Source organism: Mugil cephalus, chromosome 16 (genome assembly GCF_022458985.1).
Source record: "Mugil cephalus isolate CIBA_MC_2020 chromosome 16, CIBA_Mcephalus_1.1, whole genome shotgun sequence".
Taxonomy (NCBI): domain Eukaryota; kingdom Metazoa; phylum Chordata; class Actinopteri; order Mugiliformes; family Mugilidae; genus Mugil; species Mugil cephalus.
Genome location: NC_061785.1, coordinates 23,858,671 through 23,880,750, shown reverse-complemented (window position 1 = coordinate 23,880,750; position 22,080 = coordinate 23,858,671). Strand labels below are relative to the sequence as shown.

Here is a 22,080-nt window from a genome sequence, read left to right as displayed (position 1 = left end):
AAAATGCAACACAAACTTCAAAATCCAACACAAACTTACAACTCATACAGGATAAAACTATTCACAGAACACACATCACCCAGGGGGAAATGTTTAAAGTGGGACTAACTAACACGTTCACAATGCATTTTGGGCAGCACAGATGACTTTCTTCACTCCACTTGGTCCTGTCAACCAGTTCATTTACTTTGGGTGTCAGTCACTGAAAAACTTTCCTCTGTCCTGGGCTGCAGAATCCCATTATCCCCGATGCTTGTTGGGTGACTTCACACAAGTTGACATTCCCATTAAACACAGAAACCCACTACTTACTTCTCTATCGCTAAAAAAGTAATATTTCAAAACTGGAAATCCAAATCATCCTGCCATATCTCGCACTGGACCAACTTAGTGACAGAATGCATTTCAGTAGAACATATAACTGCAAACAGAACAACATGTCAGCTTTTGATGAAATATGGAACCCATTCATAACCCACCTCCAATGTACCACAAATCTCACCCATACCCCAATTAGAACACCGGAAGAAAACCCATAACATCACCTTGTTTTAATGGACTGCACAAAGGCTTAGAAAAACAAAAGAATTTAATGTAAATTTGTAAACTGTCCTGCTTCACACCACAGTCCAGGTGGTGGCATTAATGCACCTAGTTGTTTGCCAACCACCATTAAACATGGGGGCGTGGATAGAGAGGGGTGGGGTTCCAGCATGTGCGCTTGATTGGGACACAAGGGAAAAGTGCTTGGATTCATGTGTACATAAGACATCACGATCTTTGGTTGAGCAGTATTTTCTGGTTTTGAGCATATGCCCAATTTTAGTAGGAAATCCATGCAAGTATTTGTACATGAAGCCCCAGGTGATTAGATAATACAGGTCATCCAAGTCTTTATGTCTTTAAGGCATTGTTGTATATTGATGTGCTGAAGAAAGAAGTGATCACCGCTGACAAGTCTTATCTTGCATTTAAAAAGGTTTATTTACAAGAAAGAACAATGTCAAACTCTTGCCGAATCTGAGAGAGCTTCTGGCCAATCGTCGAATCCCCTCTCTCGTTCAGCTCCCACAGTCACCTTATATAGGATGGTCATCCCCGAGAACCCCCTTACACAAACAAAACTTTAGGTCGTATGTCCTGGTTCGTTTTACGAACTGGCATCTGGTAAATGACCTTTTGACCTTTGAACTTTATACACACTTCACAAACCCACAAACACAGGAAAGGGACAGAAGAGAAAAACAAGAAGATAATATACTACAGCATGCTTGGAGTTTCAAGCATGCTTAGTTTCATCTGGTTTTATGGATAATATTGGTCCTAGCACAGAATCCTGAGGAACTCCATAGCTTACTTTGGCATACATAGAAGAATCATTGTTTACATGGACAAGCTGGAATCTGTCTGACTGATGTGATTCAAACCAGTCTAATGTGATCAAGTAATCTAGCAGGACAAGAACAGAGACAAGTCCATTGTCTGAAGCCATGAGGAGATTGTTGGTAAATTACAGTACTGGAGAACCTCAGGGTCCATGAGGGTTGATAGGGTTAAAGCAGCTCAGACAGATAAGAAGGCCCAAGGCCGTTAAGACATTTAAAAGCTAATAAATTGACCTTTAAATCAATCCTGAAATACACAGGGAGCCAATGCAGTGATTCTAAAACTGGTGTGAGTCCGCTTTCTGGTCCTCGTCAGCACACGTGCAGCAGAGTTCTGGAGTAGTTGAAGTTGTGAAATACTTTTTTTGGGGAGACCAGAAAGCAGGACATTACAATAATCTATACGACTAGAAATAAAAGCATGCTGGCTAGAGAGAGAAATGGGTGAAAAAAATCGGGTTTTTGTGGTGTTTCTAATATGTGAATCTAATATGTGAATCTAATATGCTCAGAGTTGAAAATTACGCCCAGATTGTGAACCACTGTGATGGTTTAAAGTCTTGTAGTTTTGGTGAATGTTTCTCTCTCTTGCCTTCAGGACCAATGATTAAAACTTTTGTTTTGTCCTGGTTGACCTGTAAAAAGTTCTCTGCCATCCATGACTTATATCTAAAGTACAGTCTAACAGGGCATCATTTGGCCCCGTGTCATCAGGAGACGCGGTGATGTAGAGCTGTTTATATAGTAAATTGATGCTGTGCCTCCTGATGATGTTCCAAAGTGGGAGCATATAAAAGATTAAAAAGTATTGGGCCTTAAAGTGAACCTTGGGGAACCCCACACTTGATTTCACGGGTTGTTAAGGAACATGTATCCAAACTTACAAAGAAACAACAATCTGAGAAATAGGAATAAAACTGTTAAGAACAGTACCAGAGAGGCCCAACAACTTTCTGAGTCTCTTTAGCATAATGTGGTGATCTACTGTGTCAAAAGCAGCGCTTAGATCAGGGCTGGGCAATTAATTTCTACAGGGCCCACATGAAAAATCTGAACTCTGTTGGAGGGCCAAAACAAATGATAACTTGAACGTAATTCTGCTCAATATTAATTTTCTCCCATTGTAAAAAGCAGTAAATTATATATGTTGATAAGCTGCTACTGGTAATCAGAAACATAAGAATATTCTGTAAATATTTATTTAAATTTATGAGTTTTGCTGTAGGTTGAAGAGGAAAATGAAACACAATCGATCTGTAGTTTTGGATAAAACGCATTGGAATGTTGGAAAATTTGTCCTCTTTGGAAAACGTCAGTGGACCAAGGAGGGACCTGTAGCTACATGAATTATTTTCTGTATCTCAATAAAGCTCAATAAATGTTTAAGACCTGAATGTCTGTCTGCCCACAAAGAGAAGCTTGCTGTATTTGAATTACCGTAACTCCCTGATGGACAGTTGCGCTTTCTAGAAAAAACGCTGCCATTACGGTGATGATGACGCACCGCTGCTGTCGGCCGCAGGTTGGGGAGCAACGATCACGGAGCCCCAGCGAGAGAGAGTTGTTTGGAGGAATTTGTTGGTAAAAACAAAGTTAGTTATACCCTTGAGATGTCACAAAGGTCTTCCAGGCAAAAGCACAACTAACTAGTGTTCAGTCACAATGAATATTATCAATAGCGCAAACCACTGTGACTTACGGTAATTCAAAATCGGCCGCTTTGAATGATGCCAGCGATAGATGGCAAGAAGCTGTTTCAATCTTACTTTTTGAAGAATTAACGAACTAACAGTGCCATGACGTATAAAGTATGAATACTTGTTCATTTGTGCGTATGACTGACATACCGCGGGCCAGACAGGAATGCGCAAAGGGCCGTATGTGGCCCGCGGGCCGTAAAATGCCCAGGTCTGGCTTAGATCCAGTTGCACCAGGACCGAAGGTTTCTGAGTCCATGTTACACTTGAGATCATTAACAATCTTCAAGAGGGCCGTCTCAGTACTGGGTTTCATCCTAAAACCAGAATGACATTGTTCTAAAATATTCTTTCCTTTAAAAAATCATTTATTGGATAAAAATGGTTAAAAATGGTTAGTTGGATACCAGTCTATAGTTATTAAAAATTTCAGGATCCACATTGCTCTTCTTTAGAGGAGGCTTTCACCACTACTGTTTTGAAGGTAGTGGGGAAGACACCTGTATGGAGAGAGCAATTTAAGTTATTTAAAAGTTCAAACTCAAAGAATCCATAAGATGCTGTTAGAGAATAAAAAAATTAAATTTGGCAGGGAAGCCTCAGTAAGAACGGCTGGTGCATCTGTGCATCAGTTAAAAAGACAGAATCTATGTCGTTATCTAAAATCATCGTTAATGATAAAAGACATATTAAGGATAGCAGGTGGACAAGTGGACTGTGGGTTTTTTTCTTGGATATTAACATGGATCAGGTTTTGTCAGGAAGGGTGGGAATGTGACTGTACTTACATCTTCAACAGCTGGAAGGATGCTATGAATTTTATCTCTAATGCCAACAATGCGCTGCATTTTCTAATTACGTCCAACAAATGTTTAAAATCCACAATTCATTGTTGTGTCCATCGTCCACCTTATCTCCTCCAAAAAGCAGACACGGAAAACAGAAAAGTGAATTTTTGGCTACACTTGCCGTTAGTCAGTCATTTTGATGTGATTCCAGTATCTTAACTCACGACTTTTCCTCAAAAAACATTGAAGAAAAGGGAGATTAGATTGATTAAAAATCAAGTATTCCACCTCTTCATGCCAACGGTCACCATAACTGAACTTCTTCTCCCTCCTCCCCTTCTGCACTTTTGACCAATGAATGACCAGCAGCCCAAATGATCAGTGAATGATGAGGGCGTGACATAACACCTGTCAATTACTTACAAGAAGTAAATGAATGAAAATGGAATGCATGCACTGGGGCTCTAAAAAATCAGCCCATTTAGAGATGTTGTTTTTCTTTTGACTTATTGGTGCTGTTGCTGCCCTTGGCTTCACCAAAACTTAAAACAATTCGTTATAGGTTATTTAAAAAATAATTTTGTCATCTTTTTTTGTGCAAGCTTGGGAGGGCTTAGCCCTGCTAGCCCATTTATACCAGTTGACCCTGGTAGTCACCCTTTATTATCATGACAGCTTTGCACACTTTTGGCATTTCTTAATGAGTTTCATGAGGTAGTCACCTGGAAGGACCGCAAGTGCTTCCTTCCTGCTTCTGTGAGGCTGTATAATTTCTATTGTGTTTGATTTTCTGCTTTTTTGTTGTTTTACTTTAATCCTCTGGCTGTATGTATGAAACAAATGTTTTATTATAGTAATGCTGCTGTCATGTTCTTTTAGGAACTGGAGGACTTTGAAACTGGTTCAGAATTTGAGGTCCTGATGAAGTCATCACACAGTCACAATGGTCCCAACAGACCTGACAGAGATGAATTCAACAACCACAAAGACTATACGCAGGAGAAAACATCCAAGCTCAAACAACGGTAACCTTTCTATCTATCTTATCATGAGTGATATTTTTTCCAGTTTTGCACACAAGTAATTGATGATTTTGACCACGTGTGTATTATTAAATGGAAACCAACTATTTAACCATGTGATCTGTCAGGTTTACATTGAAGAAAAACAAGCAAGACAACATCTCTCCCTCATCTGCTTGCCTGTCAGAGGAGGTGATGGCCGAAGACAGAGATGATTATGAATTCCTCATGCAAGTTCCTACTGTAAGACAGTACAAATTGAAATTCACAAAATCTTCCATGCTAGGGAGTAGTTCTCCACTAAAGTTACCTAGTACCGCTCTCTTGCTTTGTCTGTGCAGCATAACTACTACTCAGTGCGGATCTTCCCTGGTCAGGACCCCAGCAGTGTTTGGGTAGGCTGGGTAACCTCAGACTTCCATCAATATGACCCAGGGTTTGAGCTGCACAAGGTCCAAACTGTCACTGTTACGCTGGGAGATGAGAAGGGCAAAGTTCATGAAAGGTTTGTTATATTGTGGTACATCCTTATATACTGACAAGGGAGCACATTAAATGAAGATTTTTGTTTTGCATTATGAGTTTTTGTCAACTTTGTGTTTACAGGAAACTCATATTAGACTGTCTGAGCAGCCTCGTTTAAGGTGCAACTGGGCTGGGCACTTTCTAGCAAGGCATGAGGGAAAGCCATTATAATTAAAAAGAATATACCTTTTCAACATGTAAAAAACGATCAGTGGAGACAGTGGAAAATTTCTAATTGTAACTGGACAGCTTTACTCTATACATGTCACTCTGGTTAATATCTATGGTCCAAATGTCGACAATGCAGGTTTCTTCCGTAAAATATTTGATAAACTGCCAGATCTCTCATATACAAATTTGATTATCGCTGGAGACTTTTTGCGATTTTAGACTGGCATCTGAACAGATCTTCAAAGAAACAATCAAGTCCTTCAAATGCATCAGTCACTTTAAACAACCCAGTATCCTCAACCAACAATATAGACATTTGGCGATTGTAACACCCAACAGATAGAGAGTATTCCTTTTTTTCCCAATTTGCATAACTCTTATGCACAAATTGTTTTTTCTATTAGACTCTAAACGCCTATCAAATGTGTTGGACACCAAATGTCATAACATTGTCATCTCAGATCACGCTCCAGTTAGTGTTAACTTAGACTTTAACCAACAAAAACGGGGAACAAATTGGAGGCTCCCTCCTTATTTAATTAATGATGCAGATTCCTGTAAATACTACTCAGGTAAAATTGACAAACCAAATGACACCTCTGATACTTCAGACTCAAACTTGTGGGAATCGTTTAAAGTTGTCATGAGGGGTCAAAATCAAGAAACTCAAGATTGGTTGAAATAGCAAGTTATCTCAATTGGAGACACAATATAAACAAGGTAACAATAATCAAACACTGCAGGAAATTATTAATCTTAAATATGAGTACAATACATTCTTAACAAAACAAGTCAGCGATCAACTGTCCCGTCTCTGGACACGTTATTTTGAACTAGGACTCAAGCCACACACGCTACTAGCCCATCAACTTAGGGGGCACCAAAATAGTAGGGCTATACTTAGAATTAGATCTGGTGATGGAGATATACTCACCCACCCAAAACCAATAAGTGTTTTGTGGAGTTTTATCAAGAATTATACAAGTCAAAAGCAAAAGGTGATGTGGATTCTTGGCATAAGAATGTTTCCCTTCCTAAACTAGATGACGCCTCACGGGAGGCTTTGAATGCGACAGTAACTATAAATGAAGTGGATATCTCCACTTCTGCTCAGGATTCTGTCCCACTCCACTGAGATAGGAAAACTACCACCAACATTTTATAATGCGGACATTGCTCTCGTACTTCAACCAGATAGAGATGACACAAACCCTGCCTCTTACCGTCCAATTTCTATGCTTAAGTGATTTTTACTAAAATATTAGCCAACAGACTAAACCAGTATATTGAATCCCTTATTCATAGAGACCATACAGGGTTTATTCCAAACAGATTTCTTTTTCTTATACAAGATGACTAATAAATATCATCTCATCTCATCTTCCGTACCGCTTAATCCTGCAATAGGGTCAGGTGCGGGGGTTGCTGGAGCCTATCCCAGCTGGCATTGGGCAAGAGGCGGGATACACCCTGGAAAGGTCACCAGCCTATCGCAGGGCTAACACTGAGACATACAACCATTCACACTCACGATCACACCTAGGGTCAATTTAGAGTCACCAATTAGCTTAACGAGCATGTCTTTGGAGTTGGGAGAAAACCGGAGTACCCGGAGATAACCCACACGAACACAGGGAGAACATGCAAACCCCACCCAGAAAGGCCGGAGCTGGACTCGAACCCGGACCTTCTCCTCATAAATATCATGTATTACAAATTTGCTACAAGTTCAAAACAGGCCATTTTACTTTTAGACACCGAAAAGGCATTTGACCAGGTGGAGTAGGGGTACCTGTTTAGACTGATGGAGTCATTTGGTCTGGGAGACACTTTTGCCTCATGGGTACAGATGGCTTACCTTAATCCAACTGCTTCTATTGTCACTAATCAAAACAAATCACATCCCACTCCGCTTGAGAGGGGCACTTGTCAGGGGTCTCCCCTCTCACCATTACTCTTCACGCTAGCCATTGAGCCACTGCCAATAAGTTTAAGGGAAAATAAGCTCATTAAACCTATCATTATTGATGGTATTAGTCACAAAATATCACTCTATGCACATGATATTGCTATTTTTTTGACAGTCCCCGAACCATCTGTCCAGTTTTTGCTTGATCTGATAAATGAGCTTGAAACGGTTTTGGGATACACCATGAACTGGCAAAAAAGTGACTTTCTGCCATTCACAGCTGATTTAGGCCCCACATTCTTGCCCTCATCTCAGTTTAACATTTCAAAAAAACAGTGTTAAATACCTAGGTGTTAAACTCTCTGCATAAATACAATTAAAATGGCCAAGATTACTTTATTTGTTTCAAAACATCCCAATTTTTATCCCAATGTCCTTCTTCAAAATGACTGACTCTGTGATTTTAGACTGATGGAGTCATTTTGTCTGGGAGACATAATGCTCGAAAAAATTTGTATGCAGATCAGAAAATTTTGTGATCTTCCAAAGACATCAGTGCACTCTACATGGCATAACCGTGCCTTTCTCCATTCAAATATGCAGTTTTTTAAGGAATGGAGTAGGAAAGGAATAGGGTCCATAAAATATCTCTATGTTATTAAACACCTATGTTCATTTGAATTATTACAAAAAGAAAAAAAATAACCTGCCAAAATCAAACTTCAGGTATTTACAAGCTGCATAAAATCTTTCCCCAAACTTCCCCCCTATGTGATAGGTGCAAGAAATCAGATAGCACACTTTTCAATCAATTTTGGCTGTGCCGTGAGATTCAGAATTTTTGGTATTCGATTTCAGATGGTATTCCTATGCAATTCAAGTAAACCTGGACCCTGACCCTGAAACCGCTATACTTGGCATCTCTAACACTTTGGACAACATGGGTCGAAATGTTAGTACGGTGATGGATTATGGTACGGTCATAGCAAAGAGATGCATTTTGAAAGTGTGGAAATCTGACTCACCACCTAAAACTGAAGCCTGGCTGAGGGAGCTGGTAGGAATCCTCCACACTGAAAAACTGAGATACGAGATATCAGGCAACTTACAGAAATTCTATGGTGTATGGAGACCTATCCTGGAGGATCAACTCGCCTTTGGTGCGCTTCCACAACGGTAAAAGTCTCAAGTCGGACCTCCCACCACTGTGAGAGCTGTGTGCCTGTTTTTTCCTCCCTCATACGTGATCACGTACATTGCAGATAACATTGCAGTTTGTTGATGACCTGAAGGGTGGACCGGTCAAACCTCTGAACTGGCCCACGGTGAGGTCATGCTTGGATAGCCGAAGCCACACATATGTCTTCCACAGACCAGTGCCCCTATCAGAAGCAGCCCAGGAAACAAATAACTGATCAGTCCTTCTGAATTCAGCCATCCTCTCCATGTACAGTGCCCACACTGTGCACAATTTGAGAAGGTACTTGTCCTTGTCTGAGGAGAATGAGGGAGGGTGAAATGCCAAGAGCTTAGGTACACCTTAGGTACAAACATTGGATTGGGTTGCAAGCACACCTTTGTGAGGCCAGCAGCCAGTTACAAACATCAAGGATGCATAGAAAGAGTCTGTCACCTACCTGCTTAGCTGTGGTCAATGCCAAAAGCAATGTAGTCTTAATTGAGAGAAATCTCAAACTGGTGGTGAGAAAGAGTATCCAAAACCACTGATAAGTCCCATAACAGGACCAGGGACCTGGAAACTGGAAGCTTACAGTTAGTACGAATCATGAAACGACAAATGATAGGGTGCTGGCCAAAGCACCACAGCAAGCTGAAATTGCTGCTAAGTAGATCATAATCGTGGAAAAGGCTTTCCCTTTAACTATCAACTCCTGCAGGAAACACAGTACATCCATCACTGAACACTGAAAAGCAACATAGTATTTATCATTGCACCCCTCTTCAAAAGTCCGCCACATACTACTGTAAAGAGAATGGGTGGAAGAGGTTCTGAATGGTCTCAATAAGTTTTGGGGGCAGACTACAAATTCCACCTTTCACAGGCCAGTCCCAGAGAGCCATGTGGTCTGGGTGTGGATGGTAGATCTCCCCTCGTGCTTAGGATAGTAGATCTCTGTGAATGAGGAGAGGCCAAGGGTCGGCCACCACAATCTGAAGTATCTCTGCCACGGCCAACGAGGAACTATCTAAATCAGTGACAGACTCTGCTCTCTCACTCTGGTTAGAGTGCTGATAGGTAGGAAAGAGTAAAGCTGGACATTTGGCCACAGATGGGCCAGAGCATCTATCCCCAGGGGGAGCTGTTGGATCTCTCCACTGACAGACAGTTTTTCAACTTGCAGGAAAGATGACAATGGGGTAATAGGGTTAGGGTTAAGCCAAGGCAAAGAGACCCTTGATGAGGTCACAGGGCGCATCCATGAACTCGACCTTCTGAGAGTCACCTAAGCCTGACAGATTCAGCCATAAAGCTCTCTCACCTGAGACTGTTAGCCCCATCACGCAACCACTCTATTTATTTCATCCCAGAGAACTAGGTTAGGTGTTGTAGGAGAACATTTTATTTCTCCCCTGAGGCACGAGGAGGGGTCACTTCACCGGACAGTCCATAATGGACAGGACTGTTGTTGTTTCCTTTGCAAATTTCTGAGACCATAAAACAAAGCCATAAAACAAGTTTTTATGCACATTCCCATGCCAACGAACAAGGATTTAAAACTTTTCCCCCATTTATGTGTAATCCACCAACAGGCACCACAGATGAGGATGACCAAACTTCTCGGTGATCATAAATAAATTAAGAACTGCAAAATCTCTTTCTGACTAGAACTACAAACTATGAAATGTACACTTGTAACCAAAATTACAAAGCTTAATCTATCATGATTTGTGTCAAAAACCTGTTTTGTTTGTTTTACTAACTCAAAATTTGATAAAGTTAGCCCTTGAGTATTTAATCATAAGTCTCTACCATGGACCCATATTGCCATCCAGAGGCTAGTTGAGGAAATGTCTTTGGAATGTAATTTTAACAAGTAATACTGGTATAGTGTTTTAATACGTCTATATTCTACAAAGCACGACTGGTTGGCAAACCGAATATAATCTACCTTTCTAGCTTCTTGACATTAGTTAGCGGTACTTACTATTATTATTTAATTGTATGAATGAGGATATTGAGGAAACTCACAGAAATTAATGAATGTTTCTGTGTTTTAATGCCAACATGATGTTTCATTGAAAGTGTTTGATTTCATGTTTCTCCCTCATCCTGAGTTTAACATTGTGAAAAGTACAACCTTTATTTTAATTACTCTTGAAGCGAAAGCATTCATGTGTAAATCATCCCAAAAGGCATGAAAACCAGTTACACCCCAAACCCTAGATGTTTGTGAGCTACTGATTCCTTGGTGTAAAAACCATCTGCCTACCAACTGCTTGTTGGTTGGAAATTGTGGGATAACTAAAGGATTATTTATTTTATATGACTACCTTAATGTGGAACCATGTGTTTCATGCTTTTACATTTTTATCCCATTGTGATGTAGATGCAATGATCTTTGCACATTATCTTGCAGTATTAAACGCAGCAACTGTTACATGGTGTGGGCTGGGGAGAGCAGCAGTCCTGGTCAAGGAAGGAACAACAACGGCTTAGAGATTGGCTGTTTGGTTGACACAACAAATGGTTTGTTGACCTTCACAGCCAATGGCAAAGAACTCAGCACATACTACCAGGTAAATAATTGATTGGATGTCCTTGGTTTTTGAATGTTTTTTGGTTCTTGTCCCTTATTCATTCCTGAAAATTTTAGCATGCTATATGGTATTGGTATTTCATTTTACATTGCTAAGTAAAATAAGACCAATTTCTTCAGATTTTTATTTATTTATTTTATTTTATTTTATTTTTTGGCACCGGCTCTGTTTACACAGTATGTATTCCTTGCAGACACAGATGGCTTGCTAGTTGGCCATTAGCTGTAGTCTTGTTTGTGTGGTGAAGTGCAACTTTTTGGCCTTATCTGGCAATGTGAAATGACACAATCTACCTTTCTAGCTTTTAATTCTTTGATGTCAGGTTGTTAAATCTGTGCCCTAATTACACTTAGCAGAGCAAGTTTAGCTACATTTCCTTGTTATGCTAGTTGCTCAGCTTGCAGTCACTGACCACTCAAAAGCTTAGAGGCCCAAAAGGCTGGTTTGTCATTCCCTAAGCACTCTCATCCACACAGGTGGAACCCAGTACCAAGCTGTTTCCAGCAGTCTTTGCCAAGGCCACCAGTCCCAGTATCTTCCAGTTTGAACTGGGGTGTATTAAGGTAATAAGGATACACACACACACACGCACACACACACACACACACACACACACACACACACACACACACACACACACACACACACACACACACACACACACAGTTATATTTTGAAGAGCAATACTTGGTTTTCAGATAAAGAGTATTGTTTTATGTCATGTAAGCCTGTACGTCTGTTTTACATGTCTGTGTCTTGACAGAATGTGATGCCTCTATCAGCTGGTCTGTTTAAGAGTGAGAGGAACAACCCAGTTCCCCAGTGTCCTCCTCGGCTTCATGTCCAGTTTCTCACTCCTGTGCTGTGGAGTCGTGTTCCCAACCACTTCCTCAAGGTATTCATTTCTATTCTTTGTATAGCTGCAAAGTAGTGTTTTTCTGTTACGTATATAGGATATAACAGACCAATATGTAGACACACGATGCGTATGGGAATAGATTGATGACAAAATATTTTGCTATTAACTAGGGGTGTAATGATTTGTTTTAACAACGATTCGATTCGATTCACAATTCGTGGTTGCCGATACGATTCAAGGACGATTTTAGTTCATTTAGAATGATACGATCCAAAACGATTCAGTGACTTGAAATTGATTCAGTAACTTTTTAGCATAAAATTAAACCAGTGTGACTGAAATAAATACCTACTCAGTGTTTTCTCTACATTCATTTAGGCGGGGCGGGCCACCAACAGATAACTATCTTGCTCAGTATCTACTCTTTGGGGTTCTTAATCTACCAGTTACAGTCACTTTTAAAACTTCCTCAAGTGTCTCGATCCGCTGGATGGTGCTCGGTTTATCAATAAAGAACGAGGTTATTATGGCCCAGAAGTTTAACACCACTTGTCTGTTTCTGTTTATTATCTCCTCTTTTGTGCGCTGACGTTCTCACTATATGCTGGTCTGTTGACAATATCACATGATGGTGGTGACTGACGCTGCACGTTAAATTATCCGACGTTTCATCTAGTTGTTTTCTTTTTGCTCAGGTCACTGTGTGTCACTGGTGGGATGAGGTGGAGAGGCAAGGAGATGTGAGGGCGAATGTTAGCATTAGCATATATATATGCTATATATATGCTATATGCTATATATATATATATATATATATATTTTGCCATTAATGTTAGCTGGAAGCTAACGCATATTTATATAACGGTGTTTTCAGTTTATAAAACTAGTTTGTAAATGTTGTAGATTAAGCACTCTGACGTGCTTAATCCAATGCATTATTTCCTATTATCGATTGATTTGATTGATTACTTTTTAAATCGATATTAGATTGATGTATGTTGTCCGGACAGCCAACTTCCCAAGCACAGATCGATGTAGTTGGATTGTAGGAAAATAAATCGAATCATCGATAAAATGGATGACTCGTTACACCCCTACTGTTAACTCTTTACAGTATGTTGTATTGAATGAAGTTATACATAGTATTAACATACAAAAGACAGGACAAGTCTAACAGTTAAAACTTTTCCAGGTATCAATATCCAGAGTGAATGACCGACATGGCTGGCTGGTCCAGTGTAATGAACCTCTGCAATTCATGTCTCTACACATACCAGAGGAGAACAGGTGTAGTATTCACAGCCACACACATATTCACATTTCATCCTTCCTTTCTCATATCACATGTAGATCCTCTCTGTATGTTGTCCAGGTCATTGGATATCCTGGAGCTGTCAGAGCAGAAGGACCTATTAAAGTTTCACTACCATACCCTCAGACTGTACTCTGCAATCTGTGCGCTGGGTAACAACCGGGTAGCTCATGCCCTCTGCTCCCACATTGATGAGGCACAGCTTCTGCAAGCTATAGAGAATAAGTATATGCCAGGTAACACACTATAGTTATTTCACTTTGTTCTGCCCCCGGATGTAAGTCAGGGGCAATGTCTGTGTCTGTGGTTTTTTTATTTCATTGGTTGACAACACTGACTTCTAGTATTCAATCTGATTCTGGCAGACTTTACAGTTTTGTCCTCCACGCAGGTTTTTCTTATAATATTATATGATAATAATAATAACAATAATAATAATTCTCAACAGTGGATTATTCACAACAATAAGAACATAAATTGTAGGAGACAAGGTCTCTGGTGATACTGTTATGTTTCAGTCTTTGCCTGTAACTTGCAGGTCTGCTTCGAGCGGGTTACTACGATCTCCTCATCGACATCCACTTAAGCAGCTATGCTACAGCTCGCCTTATGATGAACAATGAGTACATTGTTCCCATGACAGATGAAACAAAGAGTATCACCCTTTTTCCAGATGAGAAGAAAAAACATGGCTTGCCTGGAATTGGACTCAGCACTTCTCTCCGACCCAGAATGCAATTCTCATGCCCAAATTTTGTATGCGGGACCAGAGAGTCTTATCGTAACAGTGGCAACAATGGATCAGGTTCTGGAGAACGTTTCCAGTACAGTCCTGAATTTCCCTTAGATATACTGAAAATTAAAACCATCGAGATGCTGACAGAAGCAGTGCGTGAAGGAAGCATGCACGTACGGGATCCAATAGGAGGCAGCACAGAGAGTCTTTTTGTCCCCCTCATCAAGCTCGTTTACACCATGCTTATCATGGGGATTTTCCAGAATGGAGATCTAAAAAACATTCTCCAACTGATAGAACCGTCTGTTTTCTTGGAACTGCGAAACGGGCAAGAGGAAATTCACAAAGAACTGGAGATGACAAAGGAGGTGGAGACTGAGGGTGGAGAAAAGGATGGAGGAAGAAACATACTTAAAGAAGGGCTCTTACAGATGAAACTGCCAGAGCCTGTAAAACTGCAGGTAACTATGACTATGATTCCGTTAATAGCTTTTGTCAACCACATTTACTGTGGTTTAACATTTTTTTTTTCTCATATTTTAAATGCAAATGAGTTATATGATTTGTAAAAGCATTTCACATGCCATCAGATATTTCAAAGCATATCGCTTAATAATATGCATAAGACATATTCTACAAAATACTTTACAAACCAAAGCGAGGCCTGTATTTTTTTTCTCCCTCTGTCAGGCTGCAAGGTGAATGGCTCATCAAAACGCTTTACCGAGGCTGTGGAAATACCATGCAACAGTTGTATGAGCCATTAGACTGCATTTCCAGATCCTTATTAACTAACCCCTCTTTTCTGTGTTTGTGTGTGCATAGATGTGCCATGTCCTGCAATACTTGTGTGACTGCCAGGTGCGCCATCGAATTGAAGCAGTGGTGGCCTTCTCTGATGACTTTGTGGCTTGTCTTCAAGAAAACCAACGGTTCCGCTACAATGAGGTGATGCTGGCACTTAACATGTCAGCAGCCCTCACTGCCAAGAAGACCAAAGAATTCAGATCTCCCCCACAGGAACAGGTAGGCCCGCCTCTGAAGAAGAGTGAGACTGTAATTTATAATGCAAACCAATAGGTTAAAAAAGTAGGAGGGACAGGAAAATAATTTGTGTCACTCATGTTTGGTTTTCTAATTCTTATAGGTCACAGACTTTTTTGTTTCTGTGCTGCTTTGGTTGTGTATGATGAGATACTCTTTACTGAAATGCACTTCAGACCCTAAATCAAATAGTGCCTTTCTTATAACTCCCAAATCCCTTATTCAATGGGATGTCGGAAACACAGTGTGTGTACTGTATATATGATGATTCAAGAACCAGTAGATTTATAGCATGGAAATCCAACATGCATAGGCCCACTTAAGACCATGAGACGGCCATTTTACTACTGTTAAGTCATCACTGTATTGATCAGAACTTGTATTGATCGAGCATGTGTTTCTCCAGATCAACATGTTGCTGAACTTTAAGGATGAGAAGCAGGAGTGTCCCTGTCCAGAACACGTCCGAGAGCAGCTGACAGATTTCCATGAAGATCTTATGAGACACTGTGGTCAGTTTCATAGCCAACCAAACAGTTGTATTAACTATAAGCATCAAACAGCATTACGCATCCAACATAACCATATAAACATAACATAGATCAATGACACTGTGTACTGTATGTATATTGTCATTATTTTTAATTGCTGTTCTAGCTTACTGCTTGACTATACAATAATGCAAACCCTATTTCTCAATGAATACTTTCCCTCACCTAGGCATGTCAGACCATTTCTCACTGCTCTTCACGAAAACGTTTCAAACCAGACTTTTAACAATTATCCCAATGAAAACCCTTGGATGACAAGTGCAGTACAGCAAGTGAGGCAGGTTTCTGATCTATAGAAAACATCACTACCACCGCTCTACACTCAGCTCTAAGCCAACTTGAACTACCAGGCAACTATGTCATGATGCTATTTGTCATCTTGCATGTATAATGGCGTTAAACTTCAAGTCAGCTTGAACAAACATAGGTAAAATATGGATTCCTCCTGTCCTGTGTTACACAACCTCATTACTTTTATAGCCATGCATGCATGATGCTGCTTAATAGTATTTGGACCCCCTCAGAAATTGACATTTCTGCATAAAAATGACTCACATCATCACTGCATTCCTGACAGTAGACAAAGAGAAGAGAAATATTATGTTTTTAACTTGGAAAATTACAAGCAACAAGATGGTTATACATAATACCTTTGTCGCTGTAGCCTTGTGAAACTTAAAAGTGGGGCTGGGCTGCATGTGCCATTCTTGGACACCGTTGATCAGTCTGTGATATACACCCACGTGATTCCTTCAAAGGCAGGCTCATAATTTAAGTCCAGAAAATGTGTGGTCACCAGCAAGGAAGCCTGCAAAGCAGTCTGATTACATCAGTTGAAGTTAAGTGAAATTATCTACCTGACATGGTTTATCTGTGGTTAAAATCTGTTTTAATTAATTCAGTTGTATGTAAATTGTATGCAAATTTAATCCGCATACATAATGAGATAGCACTTTGAGACATTTTCTACAACCTTAAGGCACAGATTGGTCCCTCACATCCTGTTGTAAAGAACTTCATTGCACTTACAAAATTTCATGTAAATTACTGTGTCTTGTAACATATCAAAACTGGTCTCAGTACTTTGTAAATATGTCCTGTTACACACATGTATATATCCTTGTACAATTTAATCATCTTGTATAGCTGGATCCACTCCAACTTAAGGCATGGAAATATATTGCAAGCTCTGATCTCTCTATTCCAACAGGTATAGAGTTGGACGAGGAGAGAGGTGGTGACGGAGAAAGCGACTTCACCATACGAGGCCGACTCATGTCACTAGTGGAGAAAGTGGCTTATTTGAAGAAGAAGATGGCCAACCTTCCAAAAGACAAAAAAGACAGGAAGCCATGTGAGTCCTTTGCACTAAACCAATTGAACGGCAGCAATAACCTTATAATAATAACCTTTGCACTGTGTATATACATATATACACACATACTGTATATATATATTTATGAAACGTCCAGGGATCACACTCACCATAACCTTCCACATCCATTCCAGCTGCTCTTTCAACCCATGGAACTTCTCAACCTTTTCGTGTTCCTTCTTTCTGGTGTTGGCATCAGTCGGCCACATTTATCATCACCACCTTCTTCTGCTCTTTATCCACCACCATGTCTGGTTGGTCAGCTAGAATCTATTTGTCAGTCGGGAATCTGAAGTCCCACAGAACCTTGGCCTTGTTTTTCTCAACCTCCTTCTGGGGTGTGGCCCATTGGGACTTGGGTACTTTTATTCCCTACTGGGTACAGATGTTCCTGTACACTATCCCAGCCACCTGACTGTGGATCTACTCTCCATGTATGCTGATCCGGCTAGCATCTTACATCTTGCTGCTATGTGCTGGACTGTCTCAGGGGCATCTTTGCACAGTTTGCACCTTGGGTCTGATCTATTCTGGTAGGTCTTGGCCTCTATGGCTCTTGTACTTAGGGCCTGTTCTTGTGCTGCCATGATTAGTGCCTCTGTGAAATCTGTCAGTCCAGCATTTTCCAGCCATTTTCTCGATATTAGCCACTTCTTTGATACATAGCGTGTAGTTGCTTGTCCCTCCAGGTTGCCTGCTCCTCTTCCTATGCATTCTCATCAGGTTTCTGTTGTCTGAGACATTCTCTTAGCATCATTTGGGGCCATTTTCTTGTTGTAATCTTGGAATTTCTATGTTTCATCCCAGACTGTGACTTTGATGCTCACTGGTCGTCTGCCTCCCTCTTTCCACTTAACATACAGTCTCAGGGTGTCGGACTTGGGATGAAACCCTCTGTGCATGGTGAGGAACTTTCTTGTCTTGATATCTGTGGTTTCTATCTCCTCCTTTGGCCAATGGGGTATCTGATGATGATCTGATGGTAGTGCATACATGTTGATTAGTCCATAAGGTGAACAGAGAAATTGTGTCTGGAAAATGAATCTTGTTCCCACTGCTGTCGTCTACATGCTTTTTACTTCATAATATTAACAGGTTTGTACTGAGTTGGAAAGTAAAAGTTCTCCTTTCCTAATCCTGCAGTTTTTTTATAATCATTTTTTTTAATTGAGAACTAGTTTGTTCTGAGCATAACAAGAAAGTAGTAAAATGGCTCTCACATGATTGTTTTAGACCAATACAGTGACCGCATTTATTGAGAAAATCCCATATGGCGGCCTATATAGATTCAGAGAGTACCTGTGAATATGAGGAAACTACTCTCAAAAGTCTTCCAAACATGAGAAAAATTTAGAATAGACAGTACACATCTTGAAGCTGTCATTACCAACAAAGGCTTTTGTACAAACTAATAAATAAATATCAGTAAGCATGTTCAATACTTTTTCCCTCTGTTATTTTACATTATTACATCTTTCTATGTATAGATTACTTGGGTTGTTACCAACATCTGGTGAAAATTTAATGTCAATAGCACCATAAAATATGATTACTATGAAAAATTGTGATGTGTTTATCCGCTGTATATGTTGCACTTGATGTTGATTTGGGCAATTGACTTTGAGTTGGCTTCTAGGGTGGTCTTCCACATTCCCATCGACTTCTGGATGAAGACCCTTAGGTTTCTGTTGATCTTATACAGTTCAAGAAATTCCAGTATCCATGTGTGTGGCATTGAATCATAGGCTTTCTTGTAGTCAGTGGTCAGGCTGGTCTGTCTGCCCTTACAGTCTTGGGCAACTGTTCTATCGACCAGTAGCTGGTTTTTGGCTGATGTTGCTGCCACTTCCCTTCTGATGCCCGCTCATATATTGAGCCACATGATTACTCATCTTAGCTGCAATGATGCCTGATAGAACTTTCCATGTTGTGCAGAAACAGGTTATTGGCCGGTAGGACTGTCCTGCCCTGGGTTAGCCACTCAGGGTGGGTCCCCCTCAGGCGATAGGCGCCCATGGAGTGCAGTTAACTTCTTCAGTCAGTAGGTATGGATCATATTGGGACCTGGTGCTGTCCAGCTCTTCTTCTTTGACATTCTCTGTTGAATGTCTGCCATTGAGATGGTTACTGTTTTTTGTACTGGGAGGGTACTCTGGTCAGCTCTTAGGTCCACTAGCCATTGGGCGTTGTGTGGTGGGTCTGACCAGTTGTTACTTTCCCTGTTATTTCCCTGCCACTGAGAGTACACCATGGCAGGTTTGGTGTGTCTTGTTTATTCCCCTAGCCTCTGCCTCCTTGGTGTATTTCTTCAGCTAGGTAGCCAGAGCTGTTAGTCTCTGTTTAGCAGTTTTGAGTGCTTCTGATATGGAGGGCTTCTTGTACGTCTTGGGTACCCCTTTATTTCCCATGGTGCCTGTCTGTTCTGTATACATACATGCACACACTCCCTGGTGTATGTATGATTGGTGGTGGTCGAGGAGGCCTTGCTTTTATGTAACGCCTTTCTACCTACTCAAAGGTACAGTCAGAGACATATCCACCATTCACTCACACTAGTGGGAGCAACTGGGGGTTAAGTGGACAACCCGCTCTACCTACTGAACCACAACCGCCCCTGTGACTACTGAGGTAGTTCACCATCAACAGGGTGTGACTGTGTGAGCGAATGAATAATGCATACAATTGTAAGCACTTTGAGCCTCTAAAAATGGAAAAGCGCTATATAAAATCATTGCATTATTATTTATTATTATCAGTGATCACATCAATATGGTGAATCAAGGTGAAGAAAAACAACAGAAGAAATCAGGCCCATGTTTAACAGTGAAAGTAAGAGCATTTCCACACGTACAATGCAAAGGGAATTCAAGTGATTTAGACAGAACAGCTGTGTAGCCTTAAGAAAACCACTAATCAGTGACGCTAAATGGAAAAAGGCTACAATTTGCTAGGGAGCATAAATAAAACTTGTGATATTGCAGAAGCTTATCGAATGTGTGCTTTAATTAAAGTTAATGGCATACCAACAAAATATTAGAGTGTGTGACCTACTTTTTGGTGATAACTTTTTCTTTGACAGACAGCAGTCTGTTACTGAACAAGCTTTTCTGCCTCACTACAGTGTTGTGTAGAGGGTGGTGGACATTGTTCAAAATGGTTCAGATTTTGTTCAAGGTTCTTTCATCAGCCACTGACGTCAGGGACTCCAGCTCTGCCCCTACTACAGAGCCCACCTTCAGTTTCAATTTTTCCAGCTTCTTAGTGCTGCCTCCCCAGCACACTACAGCATAGAAGAGGTCACTAGCAACAATAGTCTTGTAGAACATGTCCAGCAGCTCCCGGCAGATATCAATCTTTGCCTCCTGAGAAAGTAGAGACAACTCTGTCCTTTTTGTATACTGACTTTATGTTAGCCAACAGGTCCAGTTTGTGATCCAGCTGTAGACCCGGGTACTTATATGACTGAACCACCTCTACACACTTCCTGTTGATGGTTATGTGCTGCAGGTGGTGCCCGGAAATCTACTAACATCTGGTGGTATGGGTTTAGCTTTAGAAGGTGGTTCTCTCCTCACTATGAGACGAAGTACTTCAGGGTTATTGGAGAGAACAAGAGGATCAAAGACACAATTTACTGTATACATGACCCCATGCCTGTTGGAAACAATCTTGTGAAGATGAATGTTTGATGCAGCAAGAGATCGTTGGGTCCTCTCGTGAAGATGAATAACCTTATAAAACTTGTTTTATATCCATGCTAACTATCTATATACATATCCCGAACTACACAAACCGCACACAACACAATGTACCAATGTACCTAAATATATTTAATTAGGTAAAGGTCACGTTTAAATTTATTTATAAAGCACATTTAAGTTGCAGAAAGAAAAAAGCAAACTTGTTATACCTCAATTAACCTAAGAGAGGGTGTTAATGGAACCAATATAAAATCTACTACCCAGAGGGCAGAAAACCCCCTATTGATCGTAACCCCACTCAAAAAGACAGTGTACAGTACCAGTTTAATTGCACATGAGCTGCGAATAAGTCTCAGTAGAATGGAAAATACACCAAAAAGTGTCATAACATTTGGCTTGGCTTTTTTTTTTTTTTTTTGGCTTGTGAAGCTCTAATTTCCTAACAACTCGTTACTAATTTTCTCTCTCCCTCTCTCCCTCCCTTATTGTTTCTTTCTTTGCAGGTACATTACAGCAGTTGATTTCAGATACTATGGTCCGCTGGGCTCAGGAGTCAGTTATTGAGGCTCCGGAACTAGTCAGAGCTATGTTTGTCTTGCTGCACCGCCAGTATGATGGCATTGGAGGACAGGTTTGTTTGAGTGTGTTCATCCTAAGAGAAAAGACAAGACACTGTGGACCCTACTCACTCCACTGTAGTAATATCTGACTGATGACAGAAAGAAGACAGAAAGAGTCAGATGAATTATTCGGCCAAATTAAGCAAAGTTGACTGCATGATGCTTTATAGTGCAAACCGTGAAACTTATGTTCAGCCTCTTGAAACAGTCAGATGTATTCATGCCCTTATTCATTATATGACATACTATTATTATATTTTATTATTTTGAGTCATTGTAGAAGTTATGCAGTTTTTGTGTGAAGTCTGCACAGTCTCAAAGTACCCCAATAAGAAAACCTGTGGGCCTCCGCAAGAACTAAAGCAAGCCTGTCAATACATGTTTTACTCTGTCCAGGTGCGGGCACTTCCTAAAACCTACACTATAAACTCTGTGTCGATTGAGGACACTATCAACTTATTGGCTGCTCTGGGTCAAATCAGATCCCTCCTAAGTGTACGAATGGGTAGAGAAGAGGAGAAACTGATGATCAGAGGACTGGGGTGAGAAAACACTTATCACTTTATCACATGAAGACTTTTTGGAGATGGAGATTTTTATCTTTT

At 40.5% G+C, this 22,080-nt stretch overlaps 1 protein-coding gene across 8 annotated transcripts in view; it reads left to right on the top strand.

Annotated features, from left to right (window-relative positions):
• Nucleotides 1-22,080, top strand: part of ryr2a (ryanodine receptor 2a (cardiac)) — a 235,045-nt gene that overhangs the window by 105,347 nt on the left and 107,618 nt on the right. For 4 of the 8 annotated variants that reach the window (XM_047609633.1, XM_047609634.1, XM_047609635.1 and 1 more), the window contains exons 31-45: nt 4,750-4,895; nt 5,021-5,135; nt 5,234-5,397; nt 11,097-11,256; nt 11,754-11,840; nt 12,041-12,172; nt 13,329-13,423; nt 13,509-13,684; nt 13,987-14,645; nt 15,010-15,210; nt 15,635-15,740; nt 16,990-17,133; nt 17,962-18,057; nt 21,359-21,486; nt 21,872-22,017. In XM_047609633.1, coding sequence (XP_047465589.1) covers nt 4,750-4,895; nt 5,021-5,135; nt 5,234-5,397; nt 11,097-11,256; nt 11,754-11,840; nt 12,041-12,172; nt 13,329-13,423; nt 13,509-13,684; nt 13,987-14,645; nt 15,010-15,210; nt 15,635-15,740; nt 16,990-17,133; nt 17,962-18,057; nt 21,359-21,486; nt 21,872-22,017 — 2,555 coding nt within the window. The remainder of the gene's footprint in view (nt 1-4,749; nt 4,896-5,020; nt 5,136-5,233; nt 5,398-11,096; nt 11,257-11,753; nt 11,841-12,040; nt 12,173-13,328; nt 13,424-13,508; nt 13,685-13,986; nt 14,646-15,009; nt 15,211-15,634; nt 15,741-16,989; nt 17,134-17,961; nt 18,058-21,358; nt 21,487-21,871; nt 22,018-22,080) is intronic. The other 4 variants (XM_047609639.1, XM_047609637.1, XM_047609638.1 and 1 more) reach the window with 1 other exon arrangement.